General features: G+C 43.8%; 1 protein-coding gene across 1 annotated transcript in view; it reads right to left on the reverse strand.

Annotated features, from left to right (window-relative positions):
• LOC145351309 (ran-binding protein 17-like) overlaps positions 1–26828 on the reverse strand; it is a 925757-nt gene that overhangs the window by 794853 nt on the left and 104076 nt on the right. Inside the window, exon 3 of the mRNA XM_080200932.1 lies at positions 10678–10768. Within this exon, the coding sequence (XP_080057058.1) occupies positions 10678–10768 (91 nt within the window). The remainder of the gene's footprint in view (positions 1–10677; positions 10769–26828) is intronic.

A 26828-nucleotide genomic window follows, 5' to 3' on the forward strand; every position in this document is an offset into this window, starting at 1 on the left:
TTAATTGAGGTGTTTAAAATTCTGAAGGGTCCACATGGATTACACAGGGACAATCTACTTACTTTAGTAAAGGGGTTATAAACCAGGGAACATTGATTTCAAGTATTTAGTAGAGGGATTAGCAGGGAGATGAGGAAACATTTTTTTACCTAGAGTGCACAAGGGTTCTAGAATTCGTAGCCTAAAAGGGTGATAGAAAGTGGATATCTACTTGTAACATTGCGACCAACAGGGTTTGAGAACTCGTGCAAGACGATGTGATTAGGCTGGGTAGCTCATCATCAATCAGTATAGACATATGTTGGACCAAATGGCCTCCTTCTGTGACATGCATTTTTTATGATCTGCATTCCCTAAATAGGTAGGCCAATGAGAATCAAGGACTGTGATCACCATTGCTCAAAAATACCCCAAAAGATTCTTGTACAAACACAGCCATTCTTAAATAAGAGTAACTAAAATTGAAGGGTGATTTCTGGGCTATTAATATACTTTATTCCTTTTTTGAGTGCCTGTAACTATCCTCACATTCTAACCAGAATAACATACAATCCTGTATTTACATTACATAATGTTAGATTACTCTCCTTTAAATCCCAGGATAAGAATTTTTGCAAGTTAAATCATTTATTTTAAATGATTTATTGGATATATATTAATAATTTTTGTAGCACTATGCACTCAGGATTGGAATACAAACGCATATCATTGGAGAAAATTAATTTTTAATACTCTTCACTGAATCATTAAAGCAAAAATCTGCTCCTGATATTAATTTATCTTTAAATGATTTAGTGACTATGAATTAAATATTAATTTCTTCTTAAATTCATAGGACCTATTTAAAAACAAATAATATTAATTTTAAAAGGGTGAAACATTTCTTTTGGAATAAAAACAATTACTTTCACATGAAACCTTAAAGAGAAGGTCATTCTCAGAGAACTGTCAAGGAATTTAACTTTCACTTTGTAGAAAACTACCAGCTTCAGGGATTCTGTCCCCTGGGCTGATCAGATTTGCAAATTTTCAAATCACACACTGTCACAGAAACAATTTCTGTGCGATTTATTACCGAGTAATAACACACAAATACTTGAATACAATTTCAAACCACTTGACTGCTTTTCTGCCCACTGCCCTCACCATTCCTGCTGTTCACAATGCAAAAGACAATTCAAAAACAGAGGACTAAGTAACAAAACCAACTATTGCACTAAGCAAAATACAGCAGAGGATAAGTCAGGAAAATTTGTCATCCTTGAGATGTAAGGAAATGAGGACTACAAAAGGCCCAATTTTTACTGGCGTATCACCCTATAGATGGAGCTTCACCCAAAATATCAAAATTGCAGGATATTTAATGCAGTATCTAAATATTAGACTGAGGCTCCATGTTGGTATACAGCCTCAATATTTCAGTCCTTGCTGCAACATGTAAAATCAGGCACCCCATATCATGCTGGTGAAGGTGCTGATATACCTGTGTGGTTTTCTCTCATTTTCTGTGTTCCCCTCATTTTATTTAACTCTCGCGTTAGGGAACTGGAGCTGGAGCTGGATGAACTTCGCATCATTCAGGAGGCAGAGGCGATCATAGATGAGAGCTTCAGAGATTTGGAGACTCCAAAAAAATGAAAATAGACGGGTGACAGTGAGAGAGGCTGGGAGGAAGCAGCTAGTGCAGGGATTCCCCTGTGGTTGTTCCCCTCAGCAACAAGTATTCTGTGTTGAATTCTGTTGAGAGGGATGATCTACCAGTGGTAAGCCAGAGTGACTGGACTTCGAGCACTGAGTCCATCCCTGTGCCTCAGAAGGGGAGGAGAGCAGGAGAGCAATAGTAATTGGGGTCGTGATGGTTAGAGGGACAGACAGGAGGTTCTGTGGCAGTAAAAGAGACTCTCAGATGGTATGCTGCCTCCTGGGTGCAAGAGTCCGTGATGTCTCCACCCATTCTTTTATTTTTCACATAAGAGTGAAAAGTCTTGGGGTTTTCTTTTATCCGACCCGCCAAGGACTTCTCTTGCCCCCTCCTAGCTCTCCTAAGCCCTTTCTTTAACTCATTCCTAGCTACCTTGTAACACTCAAGCGACCCAACTGAACCTGGTTTTTCCATCCTTACGCTTCCTTTTTCTTCTTGACAAGGCATTCAACCTCCTTCATGAACCATGGTTCCCTCACTCAGCTATTACCTCCCTGCTTGCCAGGGGCATACCTATCAAGGACATGCAATATTTGTTCCTTGAAAAAGCTCCACTTTTCGTTTGGACGGCACGGTAGCACAGTGGTTAGCACTGCTGCTTCACAGCTCCAGGGTCCTGGGTTTGATTCCTGGCTCAGGTCACTGTCTGTGTGGAGTTTGCACATTCTCCTCGTGTCTGCGTGGGTTTCCTCCGGGTACTCCAGTTTCCTTCCACAGTCCAAAGATGTGCGGGTTAGGTTGATTGACCATACTAAGAAATTGCCCCTTAGTGTCTAGAGATGCGTAGGTTGAGGGATTAGTGGGTATAATATGTAGGGATATGGACGTAGGGCCTAGGTGGGATTGTGTTCGGTGCAGATTCGATGGGCCGAAGGGCCTCCTTCTGCACTGCAGAGTTCTATGATTCTATGAGTGACCAGAGTGAGGTTAGGGCCAGTCAAGGATAGTAGTGGGAACTTGTGCATGGAGTCAGTAGATAGGTGAGGTGTTGAATGAATACTTTTCTTCAGTGGTCACTAAGGAGAGGGGCCATGTTTTTGAGGAGGAGTGTGTGATACAGGCTGATAGGATGGAGGAGGTAAATGTTCTGAGGGAAGGTGTTTTAGCAATTTTGAAAAACCTGAGGGTGGATAAGTCCCCTGGGCCAGATGGGATACCTCCTAGGTTACTTTGGAAGGCAAGGGATGAGATTACGGAGCCTTTAGCTTTGATCTTTGGGTCCTCACTGTCCACAGTGATAGTGCCAGAGGACTGGAGAGTGGCAAATGTTGTTCCTCTCCAAGAAAGGAAATAGGAATGACACTGGTAATTATAGGCCAGTTAGTCTTACTTTGGTGGTCGGTAAGTTAATGGAAAGGGTCCTGAGAGATAGGATTTATGACCATTTGGAGAGATTCAGTTTAATCCGAGATAGTCAGCATGGTTTCGAGAGGGGTAAGTCCTGCCTCACAAATTTGATTGAATTCTTTGAGGAGGTAACTAAGTGTATGGACAAAGGTAGAGCAGTTGATGTCGGATACATGGATTTTAGTAAGGCGTTTGATAAGGTTCCCCATGATAGGCTAATGAAGAAGATAAGGAGGTGTGGGATAGAAGGAAATTTGGCCGATTGGATAAGTAACTGGCTGTCTCATAGAAGACACAGGGTGGTGGTGGAAGGAAAATTTTCAGACTGGAGGCTAGTTACCAGCGGTGTACCACAGGGGCTGGGTCCTCTGCTTTTTGTGATTTTTATCAATGACTTGGAAGAAGGGGCTGAAGGGTGGGTTAGTAAATTTGCTGACACCAAGATTGGTGGAGTAGTGGATGAGGTGGACAGCTCTTGCAGGCTACAAAGAGACATCGATAGGATGCAGAGCTGGGCAGAAAAGTGGCAGATGGAGTTTAACCCTGATAAGTGTGAGGTGATTCATTTTGGTAGGACGAACTTGAACACAGATTACAGGGTCAACAGCAGGGTTCTAAGGAATGTGGAGGAACAGAGAGATCTTGGGGTTCACGTGCACAGATCTCTGAAGGTTGCCACTCAAGTGAATAGAGCCATGAATAGAGCCGTGAATAGAGCTTATAGTGTGTTAGCGTTTATTAACAGGGGGTTTTGAGTTTAAGAGCTGTGGGGTTATGCTGCAACTATACCGGACGTTGGTGAGACCACATTTGGAATATTTGGTTTTGTGTTCAGTTCTGGTCACCTCACTATAAGAAGGATGTAGAAGCATTGGAGAGAGTGCAGAGGAGATTTACCAGGATGCTGCCTGGTTTGGAGGGTAGGTCTTATGAGGAAAGTCTGAGGGAACTGGGGCTTTTCTCTTCGGAGAGGAGGAGGATGAGAGGCGACTTAATAGAGATTTATTAGATGATACAAGGGATTGATAGAGTGGACGTGCAGAGACTATTTCCTCGGGTGGATGTAGCTGTTACTAGGGGGCATAACTATAAGGTTCATGGTGGGAGATGTAGGAGGGATGTCCGAGGTAGATTGGGGTGTGGAATAGACTGCCTGCTGTGATAGTGGAGTCGGACACTTTAGAAACTTTCAAGCGGTTATTGGATAGGCATTTGGAGCACACCAGAATGACAGGGAGAGGATAGCTTGATCTCGGGATTGGACATCGCTTGGCACAACATTGAGGGCCAAAGGGCCTGTACTGTGCTGTAATGTTCTATGTTCTAGATCTCTGAAAAACAAAAGTCACGTTATCACCTATAACAAAGGCTAGGGAACTTGCACTTATATGTCACCTTTCCAAATCTTAGGATATCTCAAAGCATTTCATGGGCAAGGAAAAATGAAATCACCACGGAAATGTTGAAACAAAACAGCCAAATTTCACACAGCAAAGTTCTACAATTAAGGACAAAAAAGAATAGCAATGAGGTAATGGCCAGATAATCATTTAGTTAATTAAGTTGTGTGAGATAAAAATGTTTGCCATGGCACTGGGGAAAACTCCCTCTACCTTTCTTCAATTAATGGTATGGAATCTTTTCTATCGAACTGAAAAGGCAAATGAGGCAGTGGTGTGATGTGTCACCCAAAAGACAACTCACAAATTCCGAAGTACTGTGCTGAAATTTCAGCCTAGATTTTATGCTTATATCTCAAGTGGACAAATAAACTCATTGCCTACACACCTTGAGATGCGAGTGATGTCAGAGCAAAAACTGGCACCCATATGAATGCTGCAAAAAGTGAACATGTAATGCACTTTAAATACAACATACTGGTAAAGAAAAATAGGTAATCAGAGTGGTGCATCAGTCACAGCCCTAAAGTTAAAATATGAAAAATCCTTAAAGTTAAATGTGCACCAGTTTCTGTGTCAGGAAAATATAACTTAGGTGAAATACAGATTATAAGTAGAATTCATATGTAATTGGGATGTTATAGCTTAGAACTGAAGAAATGGTTACCTTTGTTGAACAAGGCAAAAAAACCTCATCTTTGCACTCATGTGAGGACATTTTGAATCTGGCATACCAGGTTGAACTTTTCTAAACCCTTTGATATGAACATATTGGTATATGCTGTCACAAAAGGCCACAAAGGACACAGATTTAAAGTTTATTTATTAGTGTTACAAGTAGACTTACATTAACACAGCAATGAAGTTACTGTGAACTTCCCCGAGGGGCCACACTCACTGAGGAAGAATTTAGCATGGCCAATACACTTAACCAGCACTTCTTTCAGACTGTGGGAGGAAATCAGAGCACCCGGAGGAAACACATGCAGACACAAGGAGAATGTGTAAACTCCACACAGACAGTGACCCAAGTTGGGAATCGAACCGAGGTCCCTGGTGCTGTAAAGTAACAGTGTTAACCACTGTGCCACCATGATACCACTACACAGGAATATTCCAGACAAACAGAATTTTATGCTTTATCTAACACAGCTGAACAGACACCTCCAGATGCTGAAAGATGCCCTCACAAGAACAGGATATGGTGCTCAAATCATCAATTGACAGTTTTGACGTGCCATAGCAAAAAACCACACAGACCTCCTCAGAAGATAAACACGGGACACAGTGGACAGAGTACCCTTCGTCGTCCAGTACTTCCCCACAGCAGAGAAGCTACGACAGCTTCTCCGGAGCCTTCAAAACGTCATTGGATGAAAACGAACATCTTGCCAAGGCCATCCCCACACGCCCACTTCTTGCCTTCAAACAACCTCACAACTTCAAACCGCAGCAAACCACCCAGCCTTCAGGAGAACAGTGACCAGGACACCAGACAACGCTGCCGCAGCAACCTCAGCAAAACGTGCCGGATTATCGACACGGATGCCATCATCTCACGTGAGAACACCATCCACCAGTACACGGTTCACACTCTTACAACTCGGTCAACATTGTCTATCTGGCACACTGCAAAGTTTGGGGAGGCCAAGCAGATGCTACGATAACGGATAAATGAACACCGCTCGACAATCACCAGGCAAGACAGTTCTCTTCCTGTTGGTGAATACTTCAGTGGTCACGGGCATTCGGCATCTGATCTTCGGGTAAGCTTTCTCCAAGGCAGCCTTCACAACACACGACAGCGCAGAGTCGCTGAGGAGAGACTGATAGCCATGTTCCGCACACATGAGGATGGCCTCAATCGGGATCTTGGGTTCATGTCACACTAACTGTAACCCCCACAACTCGCCTGGACTTGCAAAATCTCACCAACTGTCCTGTTAGTGAAACAATACACATCTCTTTAACCTGTGCTTAACACTTTCTCCACTCACATTGTGTGTACCTTTAAGACTTGATTAGCTGTAAAGACTCGCATTTCAATCATTATTCTGTACATTGAATTTGTCTTATATATGTCTTTATATATCCTTTTTGTGAACAGAACTCCCAATCACCTGATGATGGGGCAGCGCTCCGAAAGCCAGTGGGGTTGCTACCAAATAAACCTGTTGGACTTTAACCTGGTGTTGTGAGACTTCTTACTGTGTTTACCCCAGTCCAACGCCAGAAATAGGAACAGGAGTAGGCCATCTAGCCCCTCGAGCCTGCCCCGCCATTCAATAAGACCATGACTGATCTGATAGTAGTTCAGTTCCACTTACCCGCCTGCTCCCCATAATGCTTAATTCCCTTATTGATCAGAAATCTATTGACCTGTGACTTAAACATATTTAACAAGGTAGCCTCCACTGCTTCAATGGGCAGAGAATTCCAAAGAGTCACTACCCTCTGAGAGAAGAAGTTCCTCTTCAACTCTGTTCTAAATTGACTCCCCCTTATTTTGAGGCTGTGCCCTCTAGTTCTTGTTTCCTTTCTAAGTGGAAATAATCTCTCTACCTCTACCCTGTCTAGCCCCTTCATTATCTTAGATGTCTCTATAAGATCTCCCCTCAGCCTTCTAAATGCCAATGAGTACAGGCCCAATCTACTCAATCTCTCCTCATAAGCTAACCCTCTCATCTCCAGTAACAACCTGGTGAACTTTCTTTATACTCCCTCCAAGGCCAATATATCCTTTTGCAAATAAGGGGACCAAGATTGCACACAGTAATCTAGTTGCGGCCTCACCAGAACCTTGTACAATTGCAGGAAGTCCTCCCTGCTTTTATACTCCATCCTCCTTGCGATAAAGGCCAACATTCCATTTGCCTTCTTGATCACGTGCTGTACCTGCAAATTGAGTTTTTGCAATTCATACACAAGGACACCCGGGTGCCTCTGCACTGTAGCGAGTTGTAATTTTTCACTATTTAAATGATAATCCATTTTGCAATTATTCCTTCTAAAGTGGGTAACCTCACACTTGCCAACGTTACACCCCATCTGCCAGATCTTCGCCCACTCACTTAGCCTATCCAAATCTCTCTGCAGACTTTCCGCGTCCTGCATGCAATTTGTTTTCCCACTCATCTTTGTGTCATCAGCAACAAGTGCCATTGCAAATTTCTGTCCACTCCAAGTTGGAAGATCAGCAGTAAATGTTAGGGACAGATGAGAAAATCCAAGTTATATTATGGAATTAGCCTAGCCCCCAATGTTTTTGATTTTAGCATTAGTGCAAGTTTAAGGTGTTTCGTTCCAGCTGTGATTCTATTGACCCAGTAGGAAGCTTTTTGATTTGATTTGATTTATTATTGTTACGTGTATTAACATACAGTGAAAAGTATTGTTTCTTGCGCGCTTTGCAGACAAAACATACCATTCATAGAGAAGGAAATGAGAGAGTGCAGAATATAGTGTTACAATCATAGCTAGAGTGTAGAGAAAGATCAACTTAATGCAAGGTAAGTCCATTCAAAAGTCTGACAGTCACAGGGAAGAAACTGTTCTTGAGTCGGTTGGTATGTGACCTGACTTTTGTATCTTTTTCCTGACGGAAGAAGGTGGAAGAGAGAATGTCCAGGATGGGTAGGGTCTTTAATTACGCTGGCTGCTTTGCCAAGGCAGCAGGAAGTGTAGACAGAGTCAATGGATAGGATGCTGGTTTGTGTGATAGACTGGGCTACATTCACAACCTTTTGTAGTTCCTTGTGGTCTTGGGCACAGAGCAGGAGCCATACCAAGCTGTGATACAACCAGAAGGAATGCTTTCTATGGTGCATCTGTAAAGGTTGGTGAGAGTCATAGCTGACATGCCAAATTTCCTTAGTCTCCTGAGAAAGTAGAGGAGTTGGTGGGCTTTCTTAACTATAGTGTCAGCTTGGGAGGACCAGACAGGTTGTTGATGATCTGGACATTTAAAAACTTGAAGGTCTCGATCCTTTCTACTTCGTCCCCATTGATGTAGACAAGGGTATGTTCTCCTTTACACTTCCTGAAGTCGATGACAATCTCCTTCGTTTTGTTAACAGTGGACCTTCTACATATTGAAATTAAAAAACTCCCCTGGAAATCAGCCCTCTCTAAACCCTTACCACTATGACTATCCCAATTTATGTTAGAAAAGTTGAAATCTCTTCATACAATTATCCAATTATTACTCTTACACACCTCTGTGAACTATCTACATATTTGCTTCTTGATTTCCCACTGATTCTTTGGCGACCTAAAATATATACCCATTAATGTGGCTGCCCCCTTTACATTCCTTAGACTATCTATATCTTTTTGCAGGCTTTCAGGGTCCTCTGCACACTTTGCTCTGCCTCTCATCTGAGTGTTATCTGCGAATTTTGACACACTGTACTTGGTCCCCAACTCTAAATCATCTATGTAAATCGTAAACAATTGCGGTCCCAACACTAATCCCTGAGTCACACCACTGGTCACTGATTGCCAACCAGAAAAACACCCATTTATACCCACTCTTTGCTTTCTGGTAGTTAATCAATTCTCTATCCATGCTAATACATTATCTGTAACATCATGCACCTTTATCTTATGCAGCAGACTTTGGTGCGGCACCTTGTCAAATGCCTTCTGGAAGTCCAGATACATCACATCCACAGGTTCCCCTCTGTCCACTGCACATGTAATGTTCTCGAAGAATTCCACCAAATTAGTCAAACATGACCTGTCCTTCATGAACCCATGCTGCGTCTTACCAATGGGACAATTTATATCCAGATGTCTCGTTATTTCTTCCTTGATGATAGATTCAAGCATTTTCACTACTATAGAAGTTAAGCGAACTGGCCTATAGTTACCGCCTTTTGTCTAACTCCTTTTTTAAATAGTGGTGTCACATTTGCTGTTTTCTAATCTGCGGGAAACATGTAGGCTGCCGGTTATAGACAAAGCAGCACTGATAAATAGAATTGAATTCAAAAAAAAATTTTGCACATGAAACATGACATAAATAAGGCACAGTAGCAGAGTGGTTAGCACTGCTGCTTCACAGCTCCAGGGTCCTGAGTTCGATTCCCGGCTCGGGTCACTGTGTGTGTGAAGTTTGCACATTCTCCTCATGTCTGCGTGGGTTTCCTCTGGGTGCTCCGGTTTCCTCCCACAGTCCAAAGATGTGTGGGTTAGGTTGATTGGCCATGCTAAGAAATTGCCCCTTAGTGTCCAGGGATGCGTAGGTTAGCGGGATTAGTGTAGGGGATTAATGTAGGGATATGGGGATAGGGCCTGGGTGGGATTGTGTTCGGTGCAGACTCGATGGGCCGAAGGGCCTCTTTCTGCACTGTAGGGTTTCTATGATTCTATGAAATACATTTAGAATCATAGAATCAATGACCACAATCCCTCTCCAGGCACTATCCCCTCAACCCCATGCATTTACCCTACATGGACCCCTGACACTCAGGGCAATTTAGCATGGCCAATCAACCTAACCTTTGGACCTAATCTTTGGACTGTAGGAGGAAACCGGAGCACCTGGAGGAAACCCACGTAGACATGGGGAGAACATGCAAACTCTTCACAGACAGTGACTCAAGCTGGGAATTAAACCCAGGTCCCTGGCGCTATGAGGCAACAGTGCTAACCACTGTGCCACCGTGCCGCCCACATTTCTTAAAAGCATAGTATCATCATATGAAGGGTACACCTCTTTCCCAACATAATGGAATATTTAAGCTCTGTCAGCACGACACACAACTACGGAATTCAGCATAGACATGCCTGTTTCTTTCCTTACCTGGCAATGCACTTGAGCATTTCCTGCTTTAATGACAGGGTGATGTCATTAATGACAGGGAATTTTGTTCAATTTCAATGCTCTTCAGCTAGTAAGCTACAACTAAGTGTTGCAATACAACTATCACATGGCTCTGGTCAGTAGACTCAGCACAGACCATGGGCAGGATTCTCAAACCTCATCTGTGGCCACCCTACTGCCAGAAGGAATGGAGAAACTGGCACTCAGCCAAACCTCCATTCATTGCAGTGGCATTGGAGAATTCCAGCTGCGGATGAGGTCAGAGGTTTTTGGCGCATAAGTCTGGATATCAGATCGGTGTGACATCCAGCATTATAAAGCATGAATTAAAGCATCTGCAAAAATGCAATCCATAGGCCACGATGCGATTTAAAGTGAAGCAACAAAAAAGATCTACTCACTGATATCAACTCTTTGCTGCAGTGGCAATGGATTCACCCGAGACACAAGCTTTGAAAGGCAAGTGGCTGCCAGCAGCTGAGCGTATGAAGTCTACAATAAAGAAAGTTCAATCAAGAGTCATCTATGAAGGAACAGCCACATTCTTTCTGCCAAATATTACATTGAAATAATTTTAGGAAAACAGGAACACAGAACATAAATCGAAGCAAAAGAAATGCAACCTGCAGCATAAAGATATTCACTGCACAGCAGAACCAAATGAGGTCCTGGTGAGTTACAACATTTAATGAGTAAGTTATTCTCACTGCATTTATTTCTTAGTTTCATCCCTTGATAGGCGTTACAGACTGGTAATGATTTTTATCAAGTTGATCAGTTCAGCTGATCTCAGTTAGGGCTACTTCAGCTGCACCCCTGTAGACCTAACTGAAATCAGCTCAGTACTGACCTACAATAAAACCTCATTTAATGGCTCAGTGTTACACCCAAAAATACATAGGAGTTTGAAGCTGCAGGTATCCTTAGAGCCTGCAACACCATTCAATGTGATCTGGTTGATCCTAGTGTAACCTCCTAATATAATCTTCCAACCTTTGTTTATCAAGAATTTCTGCCTTAAAAACATTCAAAGATTCTGCTACCACTGCTTTTTGAGGAAAGGAATGCCAAAGACTCAAAAAAATTCTGTGCATCTGTCTTAAATAGGCAACACCTTATTTTTAAACAATTGCCTCTAATTTTAGATTCTTCAGCAAGAGGAAACATGCTCTCACATTCATCCTGTCAATACCTCTCATGTTTCCATCAAGTTACCTCTTACTCATCTAAACAAGCTGACAAAGCCATTCCTGATATTAATTTAGTCAGCCTTCTCTGACCTGCTTCTAATGTATTTACACCCTTCCTTAAATACAGTGACCAACATTGTACACAGTATGGCAGATGTGGTCTCACTAGTGATCATTAACTGCTTTACCTTTGTATTCCAGTCCACTCACAATAAACTGTAACATCATGCTACAGTAAAGGAAGTCAGAGTTCAGCTATGGTGTGTGTCAAGAGAGTAAGGCAAGGCAATGCTGGGAGTGTAATAGATAAGGCTGATGAGTTAAATACGTGGATTGACACAAGGAAGTGTGATGTAAAGTCACAGAGGTTTACAGCATGGCAACAGGCCCATCGGCACAACTTGACCATGCTGCCCTTTCTTTTTAAATCCCTAAGCTAGCCATATCGTTGCCATCACAGAGATATGGTTGAGAGAAGGACAGGACTGACAATTCAACATACAGAATCTTTAGGTGAGACAGAGAACAGTATAAAAATGGAGGTGGGGTAGCACTAATAATTTAGAAGTCAATTACTGCAATAAGGAGATATGATATCTTGGAAGGGTCTTCAAACAAGGCTTTGTGAGTTGAATTTACGAATATAAAGAGGGCAGCCACATTAATGGGTACATATAGGTCACCAAAGAATCAATGGGAAATCGAGAAGCACATATGTAGACAGTTCACAGAGAAGTGTAAGAGTAATTATTGGATAATTATACTCAGGGACTTCAACTTTTCCAACATAAATTGGGATAGTCATAGAGGTAAGGGTTGAGAGAGGGCTGATTTCCAGGGGAGCTTTTTTATTTCAATATGTAGAAGTTCCAATGTCAACAAAACGAAGGAGATTGTCATTGACTTTAGGTAAAGGAGAATATACCCCTGTCTACATCAATGGGGATGAAGTAGAAAGGATCGAGAGCTTCAAGTTTCTAAATGTCCAGATCACCAACAACCTGGCCTGGTCCCCCCATGCCGACACTATAATTAAAAAAGCCCACCAATGCCTTTACTTTCTCAGAAGACTAAGGAAATCTGGCATGTCAGCTACGACTCTCACCAACTTTTAGAGATGCACCATAGAAAGCATTCTTTCTGGTAGTATCACAGCTTGGTATGGCTCCTGCTCTGTCCAAGACTGCAAGAAACTACAAAGGGTCATGAATGTAGCCCAATCCATCACGCAAACTTGCATCCCATCCATTGACTCTGACTACACTTCCCGCTGCCTCAGCAAAGCAGCCAGCATAATTAAGGGCCCCACTCACCCCAGACATTCTCTTTTCCACCTTCTTCCTTCAGGAAAAAGATATAAAAGTCTGAGGTCACATACCAACCAACTCTAGAACAGCTCCTTCCCTGCTACTGTCTGACTTTTGAAAGGACTTACCTTGCATTAAGTTGGTCTTTCTCTACATCCTAGCTATGACTGTAACACTATATTCTGCACTCTCTTGTTTCCTTCTCTATGAACGGTATGTTTTGTCTGTAAAGCGCACAAGAAACACTACTTTTCACTGTATGTGACAATAATAAATCAAATTAAATCAAACCAAGGCATGGCGCTATATTGGATCTGGTTCTGGGGAACAAAGCCAGACAAGTGCTTGTGACAGTAGGAGAGCATTTTAGCGTTAGTGACCACAACATGGTATAGTTCAAACTTGTTATGGACAAGGAGAAACATGGCCTGCAAAAGATGGTATTGGATTGGAAGAAGGCAGATTTTATTAAAATAAAGCAAAATCTAATCAAAATTGACTGGGAACAGTTCCTTGCGGGTAAGTCTACAGCGGAATAGTGAGGGGGCATTCATAAAGGAGCTGGGTGACTACAGGTCCAACACATACCCTTTAGGGAGAAATGGAGAGCAATATGTTCAGGGAACCCTGGATGTGTAGGACAATTCAGGACTGAACAAGGAAAAAGAGAAAGGCTTATAGCATGTCCAAAGGGAGCAATTCAGCTGCAGCCCTACGGGATTATAGGAAGTGCAAAAGGGAACTTAAACAATTAGAAGAGCAAAAAGGGGTCAAGAGAAATGACTTGCGAACAGGATGAAGGAATCATAACTTCTTTTATAAAAGGAAGTGGTTAACCAGGGAAAGAGGAGGTCCCATTCGAGACTAAGGGGGCAATCTGTGTACAAAGCCACAGAACTTGGATCCCATGCCCCCTCACTGAGAAAGTGAGGGGGCTTGGGATCCAAGGGAACATTGCTTTGTGGATCCAGAATTGGCTTGCCCACAGAAGGCAAAGAGTGGTTATAGATGGGTCATATTCTGCATGGAGGTCGGTCACACTGGAGTGCCCCAGGGATCTGTTCTGGGACCCTTACTCTATGTAATTTTTATAAATGACCTGGATGAGGAAGTGGAGGGATGGATTGGTAAGTTTGTTGATGACACAAAGGTTGGAGGTGTTGTGGATACTGTGGAGGGATGTCAGAACTTGCAACGAGACATTGATAGGATGCAAGATTGGATGGAGAAGTGGCAGATGGAGTTCAATTCAGATAAGTATGAAGTGATTCATTCTGGCAGGTCAAATAGGTCAAATGGCAGAATTAATATTAATGGTAGGACTCTTGGCCGTTTGGAAGGTCAGAAGGATCGTGGGGTCCGAGTTCATAGGACACTCAAAGCAGCTGCGCAGGTTAAAGCTGTGGTTAAGAAAGCGTATGGTATACTGGCCTTCATCAATCAAGGAATTGAGTTTAGGAGTCGAGGGATAATGTTGCAGCTATATAGGACCCTGGTCACACCCCACTTGGAGTACTGTGCCCAGCCTCATTATAGGAAGGATGTGGAAGCCAATAGAAAGGGTGCAGAGGAGATTCACAAGGATGTTGCCTGGATTGGGGAGCATGTCTTATGAGGATAGGTTGAGGGAGCTCAGCCTTTTCTCCTTGGAAAGACGAAGGATGAGGGGTGACCTGATAGAGGTGTATAAGATGTTGAGAGATATTGATCAAGTGGATAGTCAGAGGCTTTTTCCCAGGGCTGAAATGGTTGCCACAGGAGGACACAGGTTTAAGGTGCTGGGGATTAGGTACAGAGGAGATGTCAGAGGTAAGTTTTTCACTCAGAAAGTGGTGGGTGCGTGGAATGGGCTGCCGGCAGCGCTGGTGGAGGCGGATTCGATAGGGTCCTTTAAGAGACTTTCAGATAAGTACACGGAACTTAGTAAGATAGAGGGTTATAGGTAAGCCTAGTGATCTCTAAGGTAGGAACATGTTCAGCACAAGGACCTAAATTGTGCTGTAGTTTTTCTACATTTCTAGAACATTGTGTTAAATTAACATTTCTCTTCAGGCTTCACTCAGAGAAAGGAGAATGTCGATACAGAATACAGGAAAGGGGACTGTGAGGAACTTGCACAGTTTTATATAGAAATAGAGAGGTATGACGGATCTGACAAGCTTAAAATGAACAAATCCCCAGGCCTGGATGAATTGAATCCCAGGCTGCTGTGGGATGCAAGGCAGAAAAGTACAGACACTTTGACACAAGATTTTTAATTCCTCTCTGGCCATGGATGAAATGCCAAAGACTGGAGGATGGCTAATGTGGATCCACTTTTCAGGAAGGATGTTGCTGATGAATCAGGAAATTACAGACTGATGAGTCTCACATCAGCGGTGGGGAACAGAATTAATATCCACTTTGAAAGGTATGGGTTAATTAAGGATAGTCAGCATGACTTTGTCACAAATTTGCTTCACAAACTTGTTACAATTTTTTAAAAATGTGATCAAGTGTGTGGATGAGAGAAGTTCAGTTGATGTAGTTTATTCTCATTTTACCAAAGCTTTTGACAAGGTCCCATGTTGAAGACTGATTGAGAAGGTTAAAGCTCATGGTATTCAGGGAGACTTGGCAAGATGGATCAGAAACAGGCTTTGTAATAGAACACAAATGATAGTGGTAGGAGGCTGTTCGAGTGACTGGAGGTTAGTGCCTAATGGTATACCACAAGGGTCAGTACCTGGATCCTTATTGTTTGTTATATACATAAATGATTTAGCTGAAAATATGATGGGAGTGTTAAGCAAGTTTGCAGACGACATCAAGACTGGTAGGGTGGTTAACAGTGAAAAAGTTGGTTGTAGGTTATAGGAAGATGTAGATGGGTTGGCCAGATGGGCAGAGCAGTGACAAATGGTTTAGCCCTGATAAGTGCAAGGTGATGCGCTTTGGGAGTATTTAATGAATAGCAGGGCATTGGGAAGCTCCGAAGAGCAAACACATCTTGGGATGTTTATTCACAGATCCCTGAAAAAGGCATATGGGGCACTTGCTTTTATCAGTCATGGAATAGTGTGTAAGAGCAAGGAGGTAATGTTGGAGTTGTACAAAGCATTGGTTAGGACAGAGCTAGAGTACTGTGTACAGTTCTGGTCATAGGAAGTACGTAATAGCACTAGGTTAAGATACAGAAGAGGTTCACCAAGATATTGCCTGAGATAGAATATTTGAACTGTAAGGAGAGATAGGTAGGCTTGGAATGTTTTGATTAGAGTTGAGAAGGCTGAGGGGGGAATTGATTGAGGTGTTTTAGATTATGAGGGGTATGAACAGGGTGAGCAGCTGTTCCCCTTAGTTGAGGGGTCGATCATGAGTGGGCATGAGTTTTAGGATAAGGGACAGGAGATTCAGAGGGGATTTAAGAGAAGGATTCTTCACTCAGAGGGTTCTGGAATGCACAACCTTGCAACCTTGAAAAAATTATAAGGATGAGCGCTTGAAATATTACAACGTTCAAGGAAATATGACAAGAGCAGGAAAATGGTATTAGCGTGCCTTTCGTGGCAGTTATTGTCGGTGCAGACTCAATGGGTAATGGGCCTTTCCTGCGCTGTATGACTCCATGACTATTAGCTTTCCTAATTACTTCCATACTGCACATTAGGTTTTTGTGATTCATCAATAGGACACCCAGATCTCTCTGAATCTCAAATATCTCCAATCTGTCATTATTTAAATGATGAGCAGAATTTTCCCAAAAAATTTCTAAATGTCAAGATGGCAAGAAAAATGGGTGAACTGCATCGGTCTCTCAGGCACGCTTGGCATCGCAATCTTACAATACGCAATCACTTTTTGAAAGGGTGTTTCACAAAGGCACCCTGATCTTATAGTGCAATGAGACCCCCCCTGAACATTGGGACCCAACCCTCAATTGGTAGCATGCTTCACCCCGTCCCCAAAATGAGTCGCCTACATCAGGGCATTAAAGCCTGTCAACATGTTCCACCCCCATGACCCCCTCCACAATCCAGCCCTGCACACCTCTCCCCATTATGGCCCCAACACTCGCCCCACTCTCCCTTCCCCCGTTGAGCACAGCTCCTGGCAAAGTGCCAGTGCCTAACTAGTACATTGACAGTATCCAATTGGCGTTGCCAGGGTGTCTGGTCAGCACCATCAGGGTGTCCGGCAGGCACCATCGGAGTGTCCAGTGGTTACCGCCAGGTGGGCACAGTCAAGTAAAGTTTATTTATTAGTCACAAATAAAGCTTACGTTAACACTGCAATGAAGTTACTGTGAAATTTCACTAGTCGCCATACTCCAGCCCAGTTCGGGTCAATGCACTTAACCAGCACGTCTTGCAGACTGTGGGAGGAAACCAGAACACTCGGAGGAAACGCATGCAGACACAGAGAGAACGTGCCAACTCCACAGCGACAGTGACCCAAGCCAGGAGTCGAACCTGGGATCCTGTCTCTATGAGGCAGCAGAGCTAACCACTGTGCCACCATGCCATCCCGTAGTCTGGCTATGCCCCTGACTAACCAGGGAGCTTCAATGGTGCCCAAGTCCCCAGCCCCAGTTTGACCTTCATACCAGGTCTGTGCTTGTGGAAGCCTGGACTTATTTTCACCATTATGGTCACTGAGATTGATAGCGTGCTGAACGAGTACTTCACATTTGTCTTTAACCAAGAGGATGAGGATGAGGATGTAGGTATGGAATTCGGGGAGAGAGACATGAGGCTCTAAAGCAAATTAACATGGGGAAGGATAAGGTATTGGAGGTATTTGCATGTTTGAAAGTACACAAATCTCCAAGTCCAGATTAATTGTGTCCCAGACTGCTGTGGGAGACAAGGTGCTTTAACCCAAGTTTTTAATTCCTCTCTAGCCACGTGGGAGTGCCAGAGTACTTGAGAGCAGCAAATGTGGTTCTACTATTTAGGAAGGGTTGTAGAGATAAGCCAAGGAACTACAGACCAGTGAGTTACACATCAGTGGTAGGGAAACTATTGGAGAAAATTCTGAAGGAGAGCATTTATCTCCACTTGGAGAGAGAGAACATAGAACATAGAAACATAGAAAAACTACAGCATAAATAGGCCCTTCAGCACACAAGTTGTGCTGATCGTATCTCCACCTAATAGGCTTACCTATAACCCTCAATCCTACTAAGTCCCATGTACTCATCCAGAAGTTTCTTAAAAGACCCTATCGAATCTGCCTCCACCACCACCGCCAGCAGCCGATTCCACTCACCCACCACCCTCTGAGTGAAAAACTTACCCCGACATCTCCTCTGTACCTATTCCCCAGCACCCTAAACCTGTGTCCTCTTGTGGCAGCCATTTCAACCCTGGGAAAAAGCCTCTGAGAATCCACCCGATCAATACCTCTCATCATCTTATATATGATTATGGTCACCTCTCATCCTTCGTCTATCCAAGGAGAAAAGACCAAGCTCTCTCAACCTATCCTCATAAGGCATGCCACCCAATCCAGGTAACATCCTTGTAAATCTCCTCTGCACCCTTTCTATGGCTTCCACATCCTTCCTGTAATGAGGCGACCAGAACTGAGCACTCATGCAAGTGGGGTCTGACCAGGTTCTTATACAGCAGCAGCATTATCTCCCGACTCCTAAACATAATTCCTCGATTGATGAAGGCCAGTACACCATATGCCTTCTTAACCACATCCTCTACCTGCGAAGCCGATTTGAGAGTCCTATGCACCCGGACCCCAAGATCTTCCACACTGCCAAGAGTCTTACCCTTAATATTATATTCCTTCATCCCATTGGACCTGCCAAAATGAACCACCACACACTTATCCGAGTTGAAGTCCATCTGCCACTTCTCCGCCCAGTCTTGCATCTTGTCTATGTCACGCTGCAACATCTCTCCAAACTATCCACAACACCTCCAACCTTCGTGTCATCGGCAAACTTACCAACCCATCCCTCCACTTCCCCATCCGGGTCATTTATAAAAATCACAAACAGCAAGGGTCCCAGGGTAGATCCCTGCGGCACGCCACTGGTGACCGACCTCTATGCAGAAGAAGACCCATCTACAACCACTCTCTGCCTTCTGCGGGCAAGCCAGTTCTGGATCCACAAAGCAACATCCCCTTGGATCCCATGCCTCCTCACTTTCTCAATAAGCCTTGCATGGGGGACCTTATCAAACACCTTGCTGAAGTCCACATACACCACATCTACTGCTCTTTCTTCGTCAATGTGTTTAGTCACAACTTCAAAAAACTCAACCAGGCTCGTGAGGCACGATCTGCCTTTGACAAAGCGGTGCTGACTACTTTTGATCGTATTATACTTCTCTAAATGTTCATAAATCCTGTCTCTCAGGATCTTCTCCATCAACTTACCAACCACTGAGGTTAGATTCACTGGTCGATAATTTCCTGGGCTATCTCTATTCCCTTTCTTGAATATAGGAACCACATCCACAGCCCTCCAATCCTCCGGAACCTCTCCTGTCTCTATTGACGACGCAAAGATCATCGCCAGAGGCTCTGCAATCTCTTCCCTCACCTCCCACAGTAACCTGGGGTACATCCTATCCGATCCCGGCGACTTATCTACCTTGATGCTACTCAAAAGCTCCAACACATCCTCTTTCTTAATGTCCACATACTCAAGCTTTTCAGTCCGCCGCAAGTCTGCACTACAACCACCAAGATCTTTTTCCACTGTGAATACTGAAGTAAAGTATTCATTGAGCACCTCTGCAATTTCTACCGGTTCTATACAAACTTTCCCACCTTCACATTTTATAGGTCCTATTCCTTCACATCTCATCCTTTTGCTCTTCACATATTTGTAGACCGCATTAGGGTTTTCCTTACTCTTATCTGCCAAGGTCTTCTCATGACCCCTTCTGGCTCTCCTAATTTCCTTCTTATGAGGTGGCTTGATCCAGGATAGTGAGCATGACTTTGTCAGAGGGAGGTCATGCCTATCAAACTTGATTTAATTTTTTGAGGCAGTGACCAGGCATGTAGATGAGGGTAATGCAGTTAATGTAGATTATATGGATTTCAGAAAAGCTTTTGACAAGATCTCACATGGGAGACTTATAAAGAAAGCAAATACACATGTAATACAGAGTAATTTGATAAAGTGGATACAAAATTGGCTTAGTTATGGTAGACAGAGGGCGATGACAGAGGCTGCTTAAGTGAATGGAAGCCAGTGTCCAGTGGTGTACCAGAAGAATCTATGCTGGGTCTCCTATTATTTGTCAGTTATATAAATGACACAGATGACTATATGGGAGGTAGGATTAGTAGGTTTGTGGATGACACAATGATTGGCTGAGTAGTTAACAGTGAGGCTGACTATCTGGGGCTACAAGAAGATATAGAAGGAATGGTCAAAAGGGTAGATAACTAGCAGTTATCATTAAACATTGGAAGAAGTAACTTGACAAGAAAGTATTCAATGAACAGCATGACACAAGGAAGTTCTGTGGAACAAAGGGGCCTTGGCGTGTTAGTCCATAGATCGCTGAAGGCGGAAGGGCACGTGAGGAGGGTGCTGAAAAAGACATATGGGACACTTGCCTTTATCAATCAAGGCACAGATAGCAAAAACAGGGGGATCATGTTGGAGTTGTATGGGACTTTGGTGAGGTCACAGCTGGATTAATGTCTGCAATTCTGGTCGCCAAATTGTAGAAAGGATGTGATTGCACTGGATGGAGTACAGAGGGGATTCACCAGGATGGAACGCTTAAGAGAGGTCGGATCGGTTTGGGTTGTTTTTGTTGGCCATGATGTGGAGATGCCAGCGTTGGACTGGGGTAAACACAGTGAGAAGTCTCACAGCACCAGATTAAAGTCCAACAGGTTTATTTGGGAGCAAAAGCCACTAACTTTCGCAGCGCTGCTCCTTCACCAGGTCAGTGGGAATTCTATTCACAAACAGGGCACATAAAGATACAAACTCAATTTACAAGATAATGGTTGGAATGCGAGTCTTTACAGCTAATTAATTCTTAAAGCTACAGACAATGAGAGTGGAGACAGCGTTAAGCACAGTTAAAGAGATGTGTATTGTCTCCAGACAGGACAGTTATTGAGATTTTGCAAGTCCATGCAAGTCATGGTGGGGTTACAGATGGTGTGACATGAACCCAAGGGCCCGGTTGAGGCTGTCCTCATGTATGCGGAACTTGGTTACCAGTCTCTGCTCAGCGACTCTGCGCTGTAGTGTGTTGTGAAGGCCACCTTACCAAAGATCAGAGGCTGAGTGCCCGTGTCCACTGAAGTGTTTCCCAACAGGAAGAGAATACTCTTGCCTGATGATTGTCAAGTCATCTATTGTCGTAGCATCTGCATGGTCTCCCCAGTGTACCATGCCTCAGGACTTCCTTTCCTGCAGCACATCATGTAGACAACGTTGGCCGAGTTGCATGATTATGTACAGTGTATCTGGTGGATGGTATTCTCACGAAAAATGATGGCATCCGTGTCGATGATCCGGCACGTCTTGCAGAGGCTGCTGTGGCATACTGCCTCCTGAAGATACACAAGGCAAACACACCCGGCTGTCCCATCGTATCGGACAATGGGACCCTGTGCTAGAACCTCTCCGGCTATGTTGAGGGCATCCTGAAACCAATTGTACAAAGAACTCCCAGCTTTTGTCGCAACATTATAGACTTCCTACAGAAACTCAGCACACATGGAGCAGTTGAACCAGGAAAACTCCTCATCACAGTGGATGTCTCGGCACTCCACACCAGCATCCCCCACGACGATGGCATTGCTGCAACTGCCTCAGTACTCAACACCAACAACTGCCAGTTTCCAGATGCAATTCTACAACTCATCCGCTTCATTCTGGACCACAATGTCTTCAACTTCAACAACTAGTTCTTCATCCAGACATATGGAACAGCCATGGGGACCAAATACGCAGCTCAATATGCCAACATCTTCATGCACAGGTTCAAACAAGACCTCTTCACTGCACAGGACCTTCAACAAATGCTATACACTAGATACATCAATGACATTTTCTTTCTTTGGACTCATGGTGAACAATCACTGAAACAACTATAGGATGACATCAACAAGTTCCATCCCCCCATCAGACTCACCATGGACTACTTTCTGGAATCGTTTGCATTCTTGGACACACGCATCTCCATTAAGGACGGTCACGCTGCACTTCACTGAACCGCAAGCCCACGGATAACCTCACGATGCTCCATTTCTCCAGCTTCCACCCTAAACATGTTAAAGAAGCCATCCTCTACAGACAAGCCCTCCATATACACAGGGTCTGCTCAGTTGAGGAGGATCGCAACAGACATCTCCAGATGCTGAAAGATGCCTTCATAAGAACAGGATATGGCGCTCGACTCATCAATTGACAGTTCCGACACGCCACAGCGAAAAACCGCACCGACCTCCTCAGAAGACAAACACGGGACACAGTGGACAGAGTACCCTTCGTCATCGAATACTTCCCCGCAACAGAAAAGCTATGACATCTTCTCCGGAGCCTTCAACATGTCATTGATGAAGACGAACATCTCGCCAAGACTATCCCCACACCCCCACTTCTTGCCTTCAAACAACCACGCAATCTTAAACAGACCATTGTCCGAAGCAAACTACCCAGCCTTCAGGAGAACAGTGACCACGACACCACACAACCTTGCACAGCAACCTCTGCAAGACGTGCCGGATCATCAACACGGATGCCATCATCTCACGTGAGAACACCATCCATCAGATACACGGTACATACTCTTGCAACTCGGCCAAAGTTGTCTACCTGATACACTTAGGAAAAGATGTCCCAAGGCATGGTACATTGGGGAGACCATGCAGACACTACAACAACAGACGAATGAACACCGCTTGACAATCACCAGGCAACAGTGTTCTCTTCCTGTTGGGGAACACTTCAGCGGTCATGGGCATTCAGTCTCTGATCTTCGAGTAAGTGTTCTCCAAGGCAGCCTTCATGACACATGACAGCGCAAAGTCGCGGAGCAGAGACTGATAGCCAAATTCCTCACACATGAGGACAGCCTCAACCGGGATCTTGAGTTCATGTCACACTATCTGTAACCTCTCACAACTTACCTGGACTTGAAAAATCTCACTAACTGTCCTATCTGGAGACAATATACATCTCTTTAACTTGTGCTTAATGCTCTCTCCGCTCACATTGTCTGTATCTTTAAGACCTGATTACCTGTAAAGACTCGCATTCCAACCATTATTTTGTAAATTGAGTTTGTGTCTTTATAAGCCCTGTTTGTGAATAGAACTCCCACTCACCTGATGATGGGGCAGCGCTCTGAAAGCTAGTGGCTTTTGCTACCAAATAAACCTGTTGGACTTTAACCTGGTGTTGTGAGACTTCTTATTGTTTTCATTGGAGCAGAGAAGATTAAGGGGCAACCTGATTGGGGTGTATACAATTATGAGGGGCATGGACAGAATGGATAAGAAGGAGCTGTTCCCCTTAGTTGAAGGGTCAATCACAAGGAGACATAGGTTCAAGGTGAGGGGCTGGAGGTTTTGAGGGGATATGAGGAAAACATTTTTAACCCAGAGGGTGGTGATGGTCTGAAATGCAGTGCCTGGGAGGGTGGTATTGGTGAGTTGCCTCCCTTTCATTAAAGTGTATCTGGATAAGCACTTGGCATGTCAAATAATTCAAGGCTACGGGCCAAGTGCTGGTAAATGGAATTAGGTGGGATGTCAGGTATTTCTCATGTTAGTGCAGACACAATGGGCCAAAGGGCCTCTTTTGCACTGTATAACTCTAGGATTCTAAGATTTTATGTACTGGGTTTTGAATGGACTATGCATATTATAGAACATAGAACATAGAACATTACAGCGCAGAACAGGCCCTTCGGCCCACGATGTTGCGCCGACCAGTTACAAAACAATGACCCACTAACCTAAACCAATCCCTTCTCGTCCATAAACCTATCCACGGATCTCTTAAACGCCCCCAAACTAGGCGCATTTACAACTGCAGCAGGCAGGGCATTCCAATCCCTCACCACCCTCTGGGTAAAGAACCTACCCCTGACATCCGTCCTATAACTACCACCCCTTAATTTAAAGCCATGCCCCCTCGTGCTAGATTTCTCCATCAGAGGAAAAAGGCTATCACTATCCACCCTATCTAAACCTCTAATCATCTTATATGTTTCAATAAGATCCCCTCTTAGCCACCTTCTTTCCAGCGAAAACAACCCCAAATCCCTCAGCCTCTCCTCATAGGACCTCCCCTCCATACCAGGCAACATCCTGGTAAACCTCCTCTGCACCCTCTCCAAAGCCTCCACGTCCTTCCTGTAATGTGGGGACCAGAACTGCACACAGTACTCCAAGTGCGGCCGCACCAGAGTTGTGTACAGTTGCAACATGACGCTGCGACTCCTAAATTCAATCCCCCTACCAATAAACGCCAAGACACCATATGCCTTCTTAACAACCTTATCTACTTGATTCCCAACTTTCAGGGATCTATGTACACATACACCTAGATCCCTCTGCTCATCCACACTATTCAAAGTCCTCCCGTTAGCCCTATACTCGACACATCTGTTATTCCTACCAAAGTGAATTACCTCACACTTCTCCACATTAAACTCCATCCGCCACCTCTCGGCCCAGCTCTGCAACCTGTCTAAGTCTTCCTGCAAACTATGACACCCTTCATCACTATCTACCACACCTCCGACTTTGGTGTCATCAGCAAACTTACTAATCCACCCAACTATACCCTCATCCAGATCATTAATAAAAATTACAAACAGCAGTGGCCCCAAAACAGATCCCTGAGGCATACCACTCGAAACCGAACTCCATGATGAATATTTACCATCAACCACCACCTTCTGTCTCCTATCCGCTAGCCAATTCCTGATCCAGTTCCCTAGATCACCCCCAATCCCATACATCTGCATTTTCTGCAGAAGCCTACCATGGTGAACCTTATCAAACGCCTTACTAAAATCCATATACACCACGTCCACTGCCTTACCCCCATCCACCTCTTTGGTCACTTTCTCAAAAAACTCAATAAGGTTAGTAAGGCACGACCTACCCGCTACAAAACCATGCTGACTATCTCCAATCAATTCATTACTCTCCAAATAACTATAAATCCTATCCCTAATAATTTTTTCTAAAACCTTGCCCACAACAGAAGTGAGACTCACCGGTCTATAATTCCCGGGGGAAGTCTCTGTTCCCCTTCTTAAACAATGGGACAACATTCGCTAACCTCCAATCTTCCGGTACTATACCAGAGGCCAACGACGACCTGAAGATCAGAGCCAGAGGCTCTGCAATCACTTCTCTTGCCTCCCAGAGAATCCTGGGGTAAATCCCATCCGGACCAGGGGACTTATCTATTTTCAGACCCTCCAGAATATCTAGCACATCCTCCTTATCAACTGCAACACTGTCAATTCTACTCCCCTGCAATCCAGTGTCCTCCTCAGCTATATCCATGTCCCCTTGCGTGAACACCGAAGAGAAATATTGGTTCAATGCCTCTCCAATCTCCTCCGGTTCCACACATAACTTCCCTCTGCTGTCTATAACTGGCCCTAATCTTGCCCTAACCAACCTTCTGTTCTTAACATACCTATAGAACGCCTTAGGATTCTCCTGAACCCTATCAGCCAAAGTCTTCTCATGTCCTCTTTTAGCCCTTCTTAGCTCACTCTTCAACTCCCTCCTAGCCAATCTAAAGTTTTCTACTGCACTACCCGAGCCCTCACGTCTCATCCGAACATAAGCCTCCTTTTTCCTCTTAACCAACGAAAAAACTTTTTTGGTGCACCACGGTTCCCTAGCCCTACCAAAATACAACTTCAAATATGCTAATCAGCTTTGGCAATTTGCACCATTGGAGGGGGCTGGGAACATAGCAAACCGCTTGCCACCGGGTACCAATGCTATTTGCCATGTGTAGCAAGGTGGTAAAATTATGCCTGATATTCTCCTTTTTTATTCTTAATGCTAAAATTAACAATTTCACTTTTTCCCACTGATTTTTGTCCACTTACTTAATCTACCTAGGTACCCTAATAACCTTATATCCTCTTCATAACTTACTTTCCTAGCTATCTTTGTATCGTTAGCAAACCTAGCAAGTACACCTTTTGTCTCTTCCTCCAATGCAGATAACTGTGAAACGTTGAAGCCCCAACACACACTGGCATAATTACATCATGCAACACATTATGGCTAACTTCTATTCCCTGGTAGCTAGGCAATCGTCTATCCATGCCGATACGTTACCCTCTACAGCATAAGTGAAAGGTTAATAAGCTGCTACGAGAAAAAAAAGGTCTTCCTGTAAAAGTCTTCACAGATAAGCACCAAGGCCATTAGTCTGACAGAGTTCATTAAATCAGACTTCTGGAACTGAAAAGAAGAAAGTGATATCCACAAACACAGACGTGCAATGATAATTTGTAACAATGATGGATTAGGTCAGCTGACATGATTAAGTCTTATGCTGATTGGATTTTATAATTAAGTAAGCCAAGGTAAGTGTGACTGGTTTTAATACCTGTACCTTATGAATTTGAAACAATAACTGCCTGTGTATTCCTGAATTTTAGGCTCTGGTTAGTTACTCGCACTGCCTGTGACTTTCCAGAGACTGAGCAATAGTTTGATTAAGCAGCTGTTAAGATAACTCCTTGACTTGGTCTCGGTTACTTGATCGGTAATGTTGTGATCAATTAAAGGCATGACATCAAAACCCACAATAATAAGCTTTTATTTACTGCAATAACCTTGGATGTGGTACCTTATCAAATGCTTTCTGGTACATTCACTGGTTTCCCTTCATCCACAGCACAAAATCATGTTGACTCTGCTAATTACCTTGAATTTTTCTAAGTGTCTTGCTCTAACATCTTTAATAAAATTTTCCCCATGGCAAATGTTAAGCTAACTGGTCTGTATTGTTTCCCTCCCTTTTTAAATAAAGGAGTTACGTTTGTTATTTTACAACCTAATGGCACTTCTGGAAAACTGAAA

This window comes from Carcharhinus amblyrhynchos, chromosome 13 (assembly GCF_965287045.1).
Source record: "Carcharhinus amblyrhynchos chromosome 13, sCarAmb.v2.hapA, whole genome shotgun sequence".
Classification (NCBI taxonomy): domain Eukaryota; kingdom Metazoa; phylum Chordata; class Chondrichthyes; order Carcharhiniformes; family Carcharhinidae; genus Carcharhinus; species Carcharhinus amblyrhynchos.